This window comes from Thermobia domestica, chromosome 7, assembly GCF_964235325.1.
Source record: "Thermobia domestica chromosome 7, izTheDome1.hap1.1, whole genome shotgun sequence".
Taxonomy (NCBI): domain Eukaryota; kingdom Metazoa; phylum Arthropoda; class Insecta; order Zygentoma; family Lepismatidae; genus Thermobia; species Thermobia domestica.
Window position 1 is genome coordinate 264,227,419 of NC_137460.1, and position 16,441 is coordinate 264,243,859.

General features: G+C 34.4%; 1 protein-coding gene across 1 annotated transcript in view; it reads right to left on the reverse strand.

Moving 5' to 3' along the window:
* Nucleotides 1-15,789, reverse strand: part of LOC145690883 (uncharacterized) — a 46,094-nt gene extending 30,305 nt beyond the window's left edge. The window contains exon 1 of the mRNA XM_081766288.1: nucleotides 14,921-15,789. Coding sequence (XP_081622414.1) covers nucleotides 14,921-15,276 — 356 coding nt within the window. The 5' untranslated portion in view covers nucleotides 15,277-15,789. The remainder of the gene's footprint in view (nucleotides 1-14,920) is intronic.
* Nucleotides 15,790-16,441: the final 652 nt, after the last annotated feature.

Below are 16,441 nucleotides of genomic sequence, written 5' to 3' on the forward strand. Positions count from 1 at the left end.
GACTGATAGTAAGGAGGAACTTGCACATTTTAAAGAGGTATATATAACATAAGGCATACATGTGATATTCATATATAATTTTAAACGCACACGTAAGGCAGGACTTGCAAGTTTACTTTGATTTCCTACATCCCTGGTTCAACATCGCTTCAACATGCTTCCTCTTCATACTCACCACTTATATATTCAATATCATATTCACTCACAGCACCTCCTTGCGATGTCTTGGACTAAATATCTGCACAAAATTTTAGTTCTTCGATAGTTTTTCCTTCATCTATGCCACAGATTTTTTTCATTGCATTTGAGGGTAGTACACCTTTTAAATCAGAAACCCGCCTTGGATCGAAACACACAAAGTCCTGGTAAAGGTTTTCGTGTTTCGAAATCCGGTTAGTCACACTTTGAATGATTTTGTTAAGGACATCACTGAAAACGCACGGTCTGAAACTTTTCTCTTCTGTATTCTTTGATTTCATGACATGCCAATTCAGATCATGCAACGATATTATATATTTGTGAATTACTTCCATTTTTCTTGTAGCTATCTTGGGGAAAGGTACTACTTAAAAATGCACAATCTGTTGTTAAGAAGAAGAAGAAAAAACATATATGTTGATTTTAGATAGATAATCTGTATTTGTGGTTACAGTAATAAAATAGAATTTTTGTTTCGGTTTGCTATGGCAACTGGTATTTATTAATGAATATTACAGAGTAAAAAGTAGTTGTGGTGAATGTGATGTGTCTAATTTGAAAGCTATGCAATCACTAGTTATTGCAAATATACGAATAAATTAAAGGTGCCTGATAGTGGTGACTTATCTTAGTATTCGAACTGGGCTAATGTGACGAAAAATACGTTAAATTTTATTATAACGTTACAATCGAAGGAATACATTCTATGGTTTGATAATATTTGATCACACCAAAACGCATGCCTCCTGCTGGTTTCTTCGGAACCTATTCCTCTCCAACTCCCTGCTACCCGTACAACCTCCCGCTATCGCGACACCCAATCTGCTACGCTCCTTGTGGATTACAAGGACATTGTTTTTGTTAACCAGAGTTACCTTATTGTCAACACCTGGTGTGAAATGCCACGTAAATTCCGCGTGGTCAATAACTCAGTTTCAGAACTAGAGCGCACTAACGGATGCAACATACATATTTTGAATTTTGTATCTAAGTACTATGAGAATCGTCAAAGTAATTTAAATGATATTTTTATTACTTGTTTATGGTAATGAAGAATTTGTTAAACAATTAATTTTTATTTTAACTGAGTGTGACGGGAAAAGTCACGAAATATCAAAACTGTATGCGAGGTGGCAATAATACCATCACATGCCAGCACATGATTCGGGTACTACTTTCCTAGTGTAATAATTAGCAAAACAAATTCACACCTGCGGAACTATTTCCAAACAAGCAAACGGAGTGAAATGAATAGTATATACCCAGTCAGGAAATTCAAATGTATTCGCATTAATAGTAATTGTATTTAAGCGCAGAACGCAACGTTAACAAACTTAAAACCAGAAATGTAATGAAACGACATAATGATCTTACTTTTTTCCAGACACTATTATGTTTTCACCTTGAATTTACCATGAAACCATTGTCTTCAGGAATCTTAGAAACACACAAATCTTAAAAGATAAGGTTGGTAAATACTCTTTACATCTCTTATACGGTACAGCTTCTATACAGTATTCATACAGTATACGGTACCACTTCTACACAGTATTCATCTTAACTTCTTTCTCCATAACTAAACGCAGCGAAATGATAGCTATTCCATAGAAAGTTACTAGGTTTGGAAACACACCTGCTCGAATCACAGGTAGCGTAGTGAGTTATCGAAGTTGAAAGAAGCCCATTTTATAACTTTTACGTTTGTAAAGAAAAGTTTAATCGAATATTTCTGATTCAGGCCTACAAATCCGGGATAACAATGCTACCAACTTGAAATGTACAAAATATAGCTAGAGGATCAAATATTTAAACATGTACAAATTTTACCCTGAAATCCAAATTGAAAAGTTGAATATAATACAATTCAAGAATAGAGTGGTCACATAGATTGACTATTTTATCTCTATGGGTTCAAACTTTAGAAAAACGATCATATGGCATTTCCTATATTTGACCCAAAAGCCGTTGCTTGTAGGAAGCGCAAACCGTTGGCCGCTAAGTTAGTCCGACACTGATTTCTTCCGGCGTTTGGTCTACCATGCAGTGGCATGTTTAATCATATTCGGTATTTAATCTTCTAGTATAAGAATTATAGGAAGCATGACCTATAAACATTTCCATCGTTTCCTTCTTTAATTTTTTTTTCTTTCCTAATTTTAAGGTCGGTATATATTATTCCAATTTGTCCTTTTATAATTATTTTATACCATGATATGCATTTTCTTTTGATGATTGCGTTTAGCTACATAATAGGAACTGTTCAAAATATTTCTTAAACGTTCACTTATTTCTCTTTAATCCATTTTTTTATTACTTGTCCTAGTCAGCTAACCACTAACATTTAAGGAGACTGGCGTTCTAAGAAATAGTATCTCCTTCCTCGAGTTGTATCCTTTAAGTTTATGTCTGATAGCTGGACATCGTACATGTCAACACGCATGCCCCGAAATATGACATGCCAGTATATTTCTCCAATTGGAGCAAGAAAGAATGAATATTTCACCATCACTTAGAGACGCACTAGAAAGAATTGATAAACTACATTCACGTTGAATTCTAAGAGAGGAAAATTAATACAAACAAAATTAATATAATAATATGCATCATGCTGAGACAGAGAAAGGATGGCGGGAATGACTTTTCTTAGTTTTGTTATGTAATGTTTTGACAGCGTAAATAAAACTTCGAAAATAATATTTACAAGCTCTCGCATGAACACGTCGGAACTAGGTCGTGTTATTTTTTGAAATAAGCAGCGTTCAAGTATCGGCTGGTACAAGCTATATTTTACTCTCAAAACACATTATTTTGTTAATAATAATTTGTTTTCTGCTTTTCTTGTAGACATCTTAAATTTTATTGGCCAGTGCTTTGTGGAGGCTAGTGTTGGTGAAATACAATTACACATCTATTTCTTTCTTTTAACTGCGTGGGTTATTCCTGTGGCCATAAAATTGTGGTTTTTGTCGTTGTTAGAACCTTGTAAATATAATCGTAACGTTCACAATGATTTTCGCTGTTTTTCCAAAAGTTTACACATCCTTTCTCTCTCACACTTGTGTGTTGCGTTTATCCCAGCTTTGCTACGGCAAATCACGATTTCTTCCGTACATACGTTGTGTCATAAACCGAAGCTGGGGAGAACGGTAGACAAAACATAGATAACGTAAAAATGGAAAAGTGAGCAAATGATCAAATTAACCTCAGATATTAACAAACTAAAATTATCTTCTGGTGCAAATCATAAAACCTGTTAAACTGTGCAGAAAATGTGATAATACTGAATGTAATTTACACAAATAAAAGAACATCAAAAAGTTACAAATGAAAAGGTAGCTTTTACTGTATATATTTTCGGCCATGTTAACTTTTTTATTTCCACTTTTATCTTATTTTATTTTCTTTTAATACTGTACTGTGTGGCACAATTGATAAATTAAGATTTCACTTAATCACAATAATCTTCGACCGGTCAACACCTTCAGAGGCATTGCAGTTAATAGGATCTCAGGCGTTCCACGTCGGATTATCCCAAGGGTCCGCTGGAGTCCTCTGCAGATAATAATAGGCGATCATCCAAGCAGGCACAATTACTCTTTTCTTTTCAATGATATGGAGCCAGAATTTGTCTCAAAACTGAGATTACAATCGAATGTTAGGGTGCTAACACATATGTACTAGTCACTTCACTGCTGATTTCTGCACAATACTAGAAAAAAATATTTTACACGGAGGCGTATGAAAATATCGTACAACCACTGATGATTAACAAACAAAAATTTGGATCTCACGTATGCAAACGGCAATTTAGCTTGCGAAGCTCAATCCGTACAATTGGAGCACTCATAAGTGTATAACATGAGTTTACCAATGCACTCCACTGTTTAATCCTAACAATCGTTGGTAATCTCAGTTTTGTGTGACAAAGCCGACAATAAAATAACAAGATATTTTGATAATACCGAAAACAATAAAAGATAAAAGGGGAAAAAAAGGAAGTAAAAACGGCCGAAAATATATACAGTAAATGCAACTTTATCATTTGTAACCTTTTGATGTTCTTTAATTTGTATGAATTATATTTGGTATTACCATATTTTCTGTAAAGTTTAACCAGGTTTTGTGATTTGCATATGATAATTTTAGTTTGTTAATACGTGAGCTTAATTTGATCATTTGTTCACTTTTCCATTTTTACTATATCTATGTTTTGAAATGAAATGAAATCTTTGAGTTTTACGTCCCACGGTTATGCCGGTTAGGCTAAAGGAGACGGTGATGATGAGAGATGAATGAAATGGTGGAATAAAGAAAGTGGGAGGAAATGGGAGAACCCCGAGAAAACCCACGCACACGGTGTTTGTCCACCACAAAGTTCACTTGGCGGGAGCAGGGTTTGAACCCGAGACCCCTAGCACCAGAGATGAACGCTCTACCACTCAGCCACCGCGGCCCCTGTATGTATCTATGTTTTGTCTGCCGTTCTCCCAGATATTTCACCAACACTAGCCTCCACTAACCACTGGCCAATAAAATTTAAGATATCTACAAGAAATGCAGAAAACATATTATTTTTAACAAAATAATGTGTTTTGAGAGCAAAATATAGCTTGTACCAGCCGATACATGAACGCGGTTTATTTCAAAAAATTACACGACCTAGTTCCGACGTATTCATGCGAGAGGTTGCTAATATTCTTTTCGAAGTTTTATTCACGCTGTCCAAACATTACATAACAAAGCTAAGAAATGTCATTCCCGCATGGATTATTGGTGAGTACACCTCCTTCAAGAGGTACAACTGGCTTCGTAGATTTATGAAATCAACGTTCTAATTATCCTTAAAGAACTAGTGTGAAATAGTAAATTAGGGAAACTACTCTTTAAATCGTCGATTCCATCCTGTTCACACCAACCATAGATAGGTGGGCAATATGGAAATTTTGAAACTCTTCTCTACCTTCGGAGATCAGTTTTAAAACTTGATAACGTCTCTTCTTCGTAACTGTCTATATATTGTATCCTTGGTATTCTTCTTCCTGGTATTTCTATTGCATTTCCCGCTATCAGCATGGTCATCATATCGGAGTGCCGAATAAGATGGCAAAGCATGCTGTTTCTTCTTTTTCGAATTATTTTCATGATCTGTTTTCCTTCATTAGCAACCCTTAGTCCTTGTTCATTTCTTTTTCTTTCGGTTCATGATATACGCAACACTGTGCGCCAATACCACATTCAAAGTGCTTCTAGCTTAGATATTTTAGCTTTTCTCAATGGAAATCCTTGATTGAACCTACATATATGTAGACGTAACAGTAACTTCTGAAGATAGTGGATTAAATTTGCCTGACTTTGATCTAAAAATACAATGTCTTTTTTCTTCTGAGGCCAGATGGTAACCTATAAACATTTAAAAACCGTAAAGAAACTTAAAAATTGAAATTGAACCGGAGGCAACTATGTGGCAGTGTGGAGTTTTATGGCTGATTTGAGCATACGCCTTAGATTGTGCACCCAATTCAACAGCGTGTAAAATTCATTCTAATTAGTCTTCGTTCGAATGGCAGCCTGGATCTACAGTTTGTTTTTCAGGGAGTTAAGCATTGTAAGTTATGTTCGCTATTGAAACTAAAAGCGGTTTATTCCTTAAAGGAAAGAGAAAAACCAAAAACAAAACGATGGGAAATGCAGATTTTCTATTCTTAACTGTTAAAATTTCGTTGTCCTGTCCATGCTTTCTGTCTTAGCATGATGCATATTGTTATATTTATTTTGTTTGCATTAATTTTCATACCTTAGAATTCAAGGTGAATGTAGTTTATCAAATCTATCTAGTGCGTCTCTAAGTGATGGCGAAATATTCATTCTTTCTTGCTCCAATTGGAGAAATACACTGACATGTCATATTTCGGGGCATGCGTGTTGCCATGTTCGGTGTCCAGCTATCAGACATAAACTGAAAGGATTCAACTCGAGGAAGGAGATACTATTTCTTAGAACGCCAGTCTCCTTAAATGTTAGTGGTTAGCTGACTAGGACAAGTAATAAAACATTGGATTAAAGAGAAATAAGTGAACATTTAAGAAACATTTGGAACAATTCCTATTATGTAGCAAAACGCAATCATCAACAGAAAATGCATATCATGGTAAAAATTAACCAAGAGAGGACAAATTGAAAAAAATATACCGACTATTAAAATTAAGAAAGGGAAAAGGGAATTAATCAAAAAGACGATGAAAATGTTTACAGGTTCAGGGTTCCTGTAATTCTTATACTAAAAGATTAAATACCTAATGTCATTAAACATGTTACTGCATGGTAGACCAAACGTCGGAAGAAATCAGCGTCGGACTAACCTAGCGGTCAACGGTTTGCGCTTCCTACAAGCAACGGCTTTTGGGTCAAATACATGAAATGCCATATGATCGTTTTTCCGAAGTTTGAATCCACAGAGATCAAATAATCAATCAATGTGACTAACATAACTTTGAATTGTATTATATTCAACTTTTCAATTTGGATTTCAGGGCAAAATTTGTACATGTTTAAATATTTGATCCTCTAGCTATATTTTGCACATTTCAAGTTGGTTGCATTGTTATCCCGGATGTGTAGGCCTGAATCAGAAATATTCGATTAAACTTTTTTATACAAACGAAAAAGTTATAAAATGGACTTCAGGCAATTTTGATTACTCACTACGGTACCTGTGTGTCGAGCAGGTGTTTCCAAACCTAGTAACTTATTATGAAATAGTTATCATTTCGCTGCGTTTTACTTATTTACAATGTTGAGCGTTTAAACGGTCTGCGAGGATAGTTTGTAATAATACTGCATATACATCTGGTGATCAGCATGTTTAATAAAAAATACGCATATGAAATAACGTCCCTGTGTTACAGTCAGTGCGCCTAATTTATGATTTTATGTCTACGCCCCTCACAGCTTCTCATTATGACCCTAGTAGAAACGAGAACAATATTGATATTAGAAAAACCTAATGAAGATACATGGGATAACATCAAATGGTAATGGTAATTCCAGATGTTGTTTGGCAATAGACAAAATGGAAAAGAGATATTCGGAAGAATGAAACGAAAGACAAGAACAAACTTTTAGATGATATCCCTGTTGATTGCCAGCAGTTTCTTCTTGTTTTCATTTCATTTTACTTGCGCTTTATCCTATCGATTTTAAGACAATACGGATTAGAATTAATCGCGAAGGATTCATCCAAATAGTAACATTATATTTAACTAAAGACAAAGAAGAGAGAGTAGTTTCTTGATTCACTCCCAGCTCTTTTAAGATTTCCATTTTTGTAAAATATATGCTATTAGAGTAATTTTTAAATTCAAAAAATATCTTAACCCTTAACAAGGAACGTTATTTTTGTTCGCTTACAGGAAATGCGTGACTGTGGGACACGGACATGTATAAAGCAATATCTTTTTTAAAAAACGTATATGTAATGTAGAATAATGAAACTTTATATTTTGTACTTCGAGCAAAATATGATAAACGAGAATTAAATATAACAATTCGGTTTTATTGTAATATAAATTCGGAAAATATTTCAATATCTAAATAAAAATAGTGCATAAATTTAAAAACTGACAAATTTTAAGCTAGTATAATTCTACACATTACTACCCTGCAAATATGCTATTTGTCCACATGTAGCTGCCCTGTTCAAATGTGCTATTTGTCCAGGAGCTTGGAAAAGTTTAAAGAACATGATAGCTTTAAATAGAGGTCGACCCAAAGTGTCTTGAAAATGGTGAACACATGTCTTCGTATCCTGATTTGCGAATAGAACACAATATTAGGAGAGCAATCAGGGCTTTATTTTCAGATAGGTCAGTAGATCTGTAGTTTGACTTTGCTCTAATTTACTTCACATTTGTTTCGATTTTCTTCCAACTTCATATTGAAATGTCCTGAATTATATCATCATCACATAAGTTAGACAGGATTTTTTTCCCCAGATTTCTTACATGGGTGACTATACCAGGCATCCCTCTGACTATGTTTTGATGAAGAGCCCTTCGGTTTCTTAGTGGTTCATTTCAATTCCAAACAAACCTGTTTTTACCTCTGTATCTAAGGCCTTCGTTATCACGTGAAAATTGACTAGGGCTGCTCGCATTGACAGTTCTGTTACTACTTGACCTCACACCTGGCACTGTATCAGAATTGGTATCGCCCTCACTGTCAGTAGGTAATTCTTGACTTTGAGGAAAAAATTACGCGTCTCAGTCAGAAGCTACTGAAAACAATAATATAAATTCCTTCTGTACTTTCAGCATTTTTGGAATTTTTGCCGTGAAATAAGGATCTCCTGTACTTAGAGTTTCATTCTTAAATTTCTTTCTCGAGGTACTAGGTCTATATTTTGCAAATACATAAAATCTCATACAAACAAAATAGTATGTTTAAAGAGCTCTATAGCTTCTATTTCAAGGTAAATAAAAGTAAACCACAAAAATTTTTGAAAGCAAAACTCTCTTCAGGAAATGTGTGACCAATAATCACGCAAAAATATAAACGATAATGGAAATGTGTGCCTCTTTCCAAAATCATCGATAAATGTTCACTCAGACATTACGCCAACAAAGGACTACTGCGACACACATACAACTAAATAATGGGAAGGTACTGAGAGAACCGATACATTGAGTGAATCAGTGTTGTCAATGTAATACAAAGAAAGACCATAGGTGTCTGACATACACATATTTCCTATTAAGGGTTAAAAAGCAGAAGGAAACGAAGGAGAAAAAGATTGAGTTTAAAATTCAGGGACGATGCAAAATTCAAAATGCATTTTCGTAACCTACTGAGTTATAACTAACCAGAAAAAGAAACAAAGGAAATAGACAATTACAAGAATGAAAAAGGCATTACGCAAGTGCCCGAGATAAGGCTGTAAGTAGTCAACAAAAAACGGAAAATGCAGGGTAAAATCTCAAAAGAAAACAATAGTACAAATTAAAGAAATCCAGGTTTGTTAATGGAAATTCTTGTAAAGGGTGATGCGCAAGCTTAGAAACGACACGCAAGCCTGTATCCTATGAGCTTTGAGCCATCAGAAAGTGCAAATCAAACAAGCGTCAATTTCATTTGAAACATAAAATCTAACTTTAATTTTTAAGGCTTCACTCGTGAACTTCCTGATTTTATATGGAATAGCTCAGCGTTTTCAACTTTGCGTTTACAAGAGCAAAAATATAGACCTGTCCAAAAAGGCAGTATGAACTATGGGAAAAGCTATCAATACACACAAGTACAGACAAAATGATAGGAAACTCATATCTTGGTGGAATTTAGTCTAAAATGGTGTGAAAAAATCTTAAAAATTGAGAAAAGTGCAAATTAAAGAAAGGGAAAAATACGTGGAAACACAAAATATATCAGAAAACTGATACACAAGTAAACTATAAACCATTAGCTCCATAACCTTTTCGTCTGTCTTGGACAGGGTTTGAAAAAACCCGGGTATTTTTGAAAAAACCCAACCCACCTGGGCCTATGTGGGTTTTTAAGGGTATTTTCGGGTTTAATTGGGTTTTATCGGGTATAATTGGTTTTTTTCGAAATATTTCAATGTCTTTGGGGTAAAAATGTTAAAAAATGATTTACATTTCAAGATTGTCATTATCACAACTTGCAACATTTTTCTATTCTCTGCTGTTTTGCAAAAATGGCCGCCATATTGAAATTTTTTTTTGGATAGCCGAAAAAATCTATACAGCAAATTTAGAATGTCTCGTGCTTCTACCCTCAAAATTTGAACTTAAAAAGTCAGAAAATTGTACCCTGTAGCATGGATACACGCTATTTTGAATAATGGCCGCCATTTTGAAATTTTATGCCGCCAAAATATATACAGCTAATTTAGTCTCTCGTGTTTTTACTCTGATAATTTTAACTTGAAAGACCGAAAACTGCCCTTTGTAGCGTGGATATCCGCTATTTTCTTTAAAAGAGCCATTTTGTAATTTTACGATCGTATGCCGCCAAAATCTATGCAGAAAATTTAGTGTCTCCAGTTTGTATCCTGAAAATTTAAAAGACCGAAAGTTGAACACTGTGTAGTACAGGCAGACAAACGAACAAATGTAGATCATCCCAGGAGCCTGAGTGACGTTCGGCAAATATGAATACCAAATAGTTGAATTAATTTGAAACAAAGACGTAATTCATCAAAATGTCTTACATGAAATAAATATTTGTCAACGTAAAATAAATGGTTTTATTGTTGAAGTTCACTTTCGATGCTTTGTGCGTTCAATTACAGGAATTTCCCAAGCACTTGTTGCAAGACGGTTCTTTTCTAGTGTTTGCCAACTATGGAAAGTAGAAAAACCGCACCCCCGCAACGCAAAATTCCCTATGATATAGGTCTAAGTGTAACGTATCTCTGTTCGGACCACCTCCCCCATGGGGAGGAAAATACTATCGTGAACAAAAGTGCATTAGCACCTGTATTCTGCAAATCCTCGGTACATTCAATAATAATCTTAATGCTATAAATTAGGAATGGCCAAAATTTTCCGGATTCCGGAAATATCACTTTCCGAATTTCGAAAAATTTCAGAGTTCAGAAATTTTTCCGAATTCCAGGATTGGCTATCCTTACTATAAATGAGAAACTGAAATCGGCATTGATTTTTTTTTTTTTTTTTTTTTTTGTATTTATCACCACTTATTTAAAATTATCGAAACAAATGAATAAATTAATCTTTACTTGACAATTTTGGATTTGGAAAATGAAATTTATTCTTTAAACTTGCACTTCACTACAGTAAATTGCTTTAAGAAGTCCTTTTTTATTACTCTCAATAAATGTATAAAGTTCCTTACAAATAAATTTCAAATTTTCCGTGATACAGTCCGTGTCATCTCTTCAAAATTATGTAAGCAGATGAACAAAATATATTAATCGTTGATAGATGGTGAAAGGTCAGTTTTGGATTTGGATCTGGTCATAAATGGGCTGGTAAGAAATTTGCACCGGTCACCGGCTTTAATCAAAATAACAGAAATATTTCCGGCCAGGCCGGTGAAAAACCAACCCTATTCTTTTCCGAAAATTAATTTAAAACAATTAACAAAGATGGGCCTATAAATTCATATTTTATAAACTAAATGTTTCAAAATGTAATAAATGAAATTAAATATCTTCCAGCGTAAAATAAATATTTTTATTGTTGAAGTATTCACTTCCGATGCTTTGCGCATTCAATTGCACGAATTTCCCGAACACTTCTTTCACGACAGGTTTTCCCTGAAAATGCAGCTTGCTTTACTGTACATCGAAAGTTCAATTAACACTGAAGTTTGAATTCAGCACTTGAAATAGTAAGCGTTACGTAGTCTTGGGAGCTCCGAGCATTAAGCTTCTTAATTTTGACAAGAATTTTTATGCTATTGCTGGTGTTGATTCTACAGAATGCTTATTTGAAGGGTAGCAACAAATGACTGTTGTTGGAAAACCAAATTTTTCTGAATACTTTTGTTACCACCAAAGGTAAGAAATAATACTAATAGGTTTACTAATGTATTTACATATTTACTGTTAGTACCGGCACCTATGATTTTAAACCCGTCAACGTATGAGGGATAACGTCTCTCGGCGGCGCCGAGTCAGCAAGCACACTATTCACGGAAAGTACTTCTCTAAAATATAGAATTGCTTATTTTACTTCAAATACGCTATAAGCATAATCCACACATTAATTTGTTCTATAATTATCTCAAGGTAAGGGAAGTTTTTTATTCATTCATTCTGTTTATTCCGAAATTTACAAAGGTCTTATGTTGAATTTTGTCTACCTTAAAGTGAAAGCATCTAATTCGCCCAAAGAAAGTTCAAAATCTGATAAAAATAACTTTCAATGTGATCACCTTAGTTGTAACAATAATATACTAACAAAAAGCTCAAAAACCCAGGTGGGTTTTAACGCGGGTTTTTTCAGGTGGGTCCAACAGGAAAAAACCCGCTGGGTTTTTTCGGGCTGGGCCCACTTGGGCAAACCCTGGTCTTGGATCGTTTTACTCTCACGTTCCTGCACTTTCGATTGGATTATAGAGTATATTACCCCGTGGAAAGTGGAAAATAATTTTTCTTGAAGCAGTTTAAATCTTTGTCTCATAAAAACTTGGACTCAACCATCATCGTGCTTTACTAATGTAAACCTAAATTCAAGAATGAAATGCAGCTTATACGATGTAGTTTTCTATCATACTAAGAAATTTTGTTCGAAAAGCGGGATGTATTTAATAATACCGTATTTATGATATTCTTAATCTGGACTCTAAAAAGGCTAATTTATAAATAAATAAATAACGCTTCGCTGGCATTTTATGAGTACATCTCATTAACCCACAATGAAATTTGATTTAACATCGTTCTGAAATGAATTTAAATAATAATGATGATCTACAAACGAAAAGTCGTTTACAAAATACCCTTTTCAACAGTACAACGAGAACATTGTCTGATAAAATGCTGCTGCTCCATAACAAAAATTGAAACTAACGTTACTTAGAAATCGATTTGTAGTCATAATGACCACCCCCCTTTAAAGGGAACCCAAAAAGAAGAAACCAACGTCGGGCACATTTTTGAAACATATTAAGATTCTATTTTGTCAAAAGAGATACTTTGCATAGTTATTTTGTATTGATAAATCTATTCTTAATCTTCTATTTCAAAACTGTTCTTAAACAAAAAGAACACAAAATCCTGCGGGACTTGCATCTATGGCCATTCTCACTTCTATGTAAAATCTAAAAGCAGAGTAACAAAATTTATTTCGCTCACCTAATAAGAAAGACGTGATCTCAAATTACGTTCACTGCAGTTAGAAGCAAAATAACTGGCAATACCAATTAAAGATTGAAAGATGTTAAAAATAGAATGGTTGGGAAATTTTTCATGGTTTGTACCTGAGATATTCTTACGTTCCTTTATATATTCAAATAAGATCTCAATTTATTTCACTCTAAAGAAATGAAACGTCTTCAAATTATACAATCCGCAGAGTAGGAGCCGTTCTGATCACGAAGTTTGAAACAACTTTAAACCTACGATTAAAATGTCTTTCATTGTTTGTCAGTACGGACATTAATACTTCCTTCTTAATTTAAAAAAAAAAAAAAAAAAAAAAAAAAAACTCGCGAGCTACTTGCCTCTTTTACTAGGAATAGCTGGATGTCAAATACATACTTCTACGATAGGCTCAGAGCAGCACAAAAAAAAAAAAAATCGAATTGGAAAGCGCTTGAAATAGTACGAATTGAAACTTTATTTGTAGTCTCCACCTAGGGATGTTCTTATAAATTTCTAAATTGTAAAAAGCACAAATCCAAATTTGTTAAACTACTAAAAATGAAAAGATCTAAGTTATTTATTCAGTAAAGTTGGTTGTAGAATAGTTGCCACGATCGTCGCCATGAAACCAAAATTCAATTACCTGCTCACCGCATTCCACACATACAAGCAGACAGAATATGTGACGCCACAGTAACATAGTACCATATGACTGTAAGAGACACCCAGTGAGAAAAATTTGAACTACCACCAATCTGTTTACAGTTCAGGGTTGTAATAACAGATGACTGAATCTCTTTCCATATTTTGTGGGAAGTAATGCCCGATGTGCAAAGTAACCCCGTGTTACGGTAGCTAGTCACCACTGTAGACGAAATGAAATATCAAAATTCAATGTGGCAAATCATGACACAAAACTAGAAAAACGTTTGGGAAGGAATAAATTCATATAACTAAGGAATTACGTCCCTAATATATTGTGCTAATTTGGAACACAAATATACAAGCAAAGAAAGCATTTCAGGATGTTACCTATAAAATACTTAGGAAGGTACAAGGACACATTCAACACGTAAGACATGTAAGTTTATACTAAATACAGAATTTTGCGCTATCCTCGTTTACCAACATTCGTCGTAATGCCCTAATCTGCATAGCAACCTTATTTTTACCGGCCATCTAGCACATGCTGGTTAGCGTTGTTTGTACAATAATTCACATATCATGTACGTTCACTAAGCGCCTAAAGTGATTATATATTGAGAAATTTAGGTCCATACTCTAGAAATGATTCCTGGGAATGTAAGATGTCAACTTCCTTGAAAGAAATGAGTGCAGCTTTGAAATGGTTTGATGTATGGACCTCTACAATTATCGAACATCCATTGATGGTTAAAATATTCTTTATTTGTATTTTACTAATGTGGCTAGACACCTTTGAGCAAAATTCTAAGTAAAAACACAAACGTCCATAGTTTTTGTTCCAATTTAATACATTCCACGTTTAAATTTGCTAAATATTAGGATAAACACCATTCACACGATTTCTTATCTTACGTAAGTCTCTATATAAATAAAACAATATTGTCGAGCACCCATATTTTAAATATGTGCAACAATTAGTGAGAAGTGTGTAATCAATAATAAAGAAATATTTAGTTTATCAAGAACTGAACTACATAAGATTTATTTTTTATTGGTTTACAGCTTGTCTATCTGTGCCTTGCAATTTTCTAATTGTAGGTTACTAACTTAGGTTCGAGATATCTCCCATACCTAAATATTTCTCGTGAAGTATTGCTTTTAGCCAACAAACTTTCCAAACGCATGTAACCGTATTATCAATGTGAGCCAATTAGTATATGAAAAATTGAACATTACCTTTCTGGGCGAAATGAATTTAAACTTTTTGTTGTTAATTGTTGGGAGTCATTAGAGTACGACGCGCAAATCTCCTGAACCACTATTTTTCTAGGCGTTTCTATATTCCTTTCAAATTCAGAATCATCTTCTTCTGGTTTCACCCTATCAACGTTTAGTTTCACATCCAAAGAACACATAGCTGTATCCTTGTCCATTGTTTCCTCTCCTTCCGTTGTGGATAATATTAACTCTTTCTTGTCAGTCATCAGTTCGTATGTCCACCCTTTCCCTTCGAGAGGATCTTCCTGAGGTAAGTCAAAAGCAATTTCTTCTTTGCACATGAATTCCAACTTAACAGACGCCTCACCAGCCATTGTGAATTGAAATCTAATAAGAATATAACACAGTTCTTATACTCCCCTTGTATTTTATGTTGCCAGTGTTAATGAAATGATTTACAAGAACGTTCACAAAAGCAACTTTATATTTAAAATCATCTTCTTCTGCAGTTTCTTATTTCCACTGTTGCCAACTCGCCAGTCTGAAATGTCGCTAGTTTAGTACTCTAAAGTCGCTAGAAGTCGCTAAACGCCTCCTCCTCTCAAGTCGCTAGAAAAGTCGCTATACAATTTTACAAAGGAATTAAAATAATGTAAATATTTTTCATATACAATGGGAGACTCGAGTATTTTTTCTTTTAAAAAAAATTCCTGCACTATGCGCTTTCAAGAATACAAAATTAATAAATATATAACATTGAAAGATTGCAAATACTTAAAATTTTGGATCACTTTTCCCCATTCCCTCTTATTGAGAACGATTATCTTTTGGGGTAGTTGGGGAATGCATGTTGCTCTCGTATTGGAACACTTCACCGAACTCACCCCACGAAATTTCTGTATAATTTATATTAAGAACAACCGCAGTTCAATTAATATATAAATCACACGCACTACACTGAACCAGAAAAGCACAATGTTCTCCAGCGTCACTGTCACTGTATGCACTGTCCAATGCAAGAGGTTACCAGCTATTACGCAACTAATTAGATACGGGAAATTCCCGGATTTCCGAACCGCAGTGAAGAAGGGCATAATCCTCATAGCAGCGATGAATCCAACGAAGTAGGTTGCTCATAGCAGTAGTGCAACCGAGTGTGTAAAAGTCATTATTAATATCACGAACTGCAAAATTTTGGATACTTTAATATAAATATAGAACAAAATATTTGAATTCCTAAATGTCGCTAGGCGCTAAATAAAAATTTTTGTCGTTAGACACTTCCAAAAGCCGTTAGTTCTAACGACAAAGTCGCTAAATTGGCAACACTGCTTATTTCCATAGCCACGATCGCTCTCTAGGCAATTGTTTGTTTGTTTGTAGCAGCCGGAGGAATGGCAAATGGAACCCGGATGTATACTGTTTCAGTTCAGACTTCATTCAAGTGAGATCCTTTGCCGCTAGTGTCGCTCACTCTCATATACCGCTATTCTCGTGTTTCAGAAGGTATCCATCCATCTTTATCGTTTTAGCGGGAAT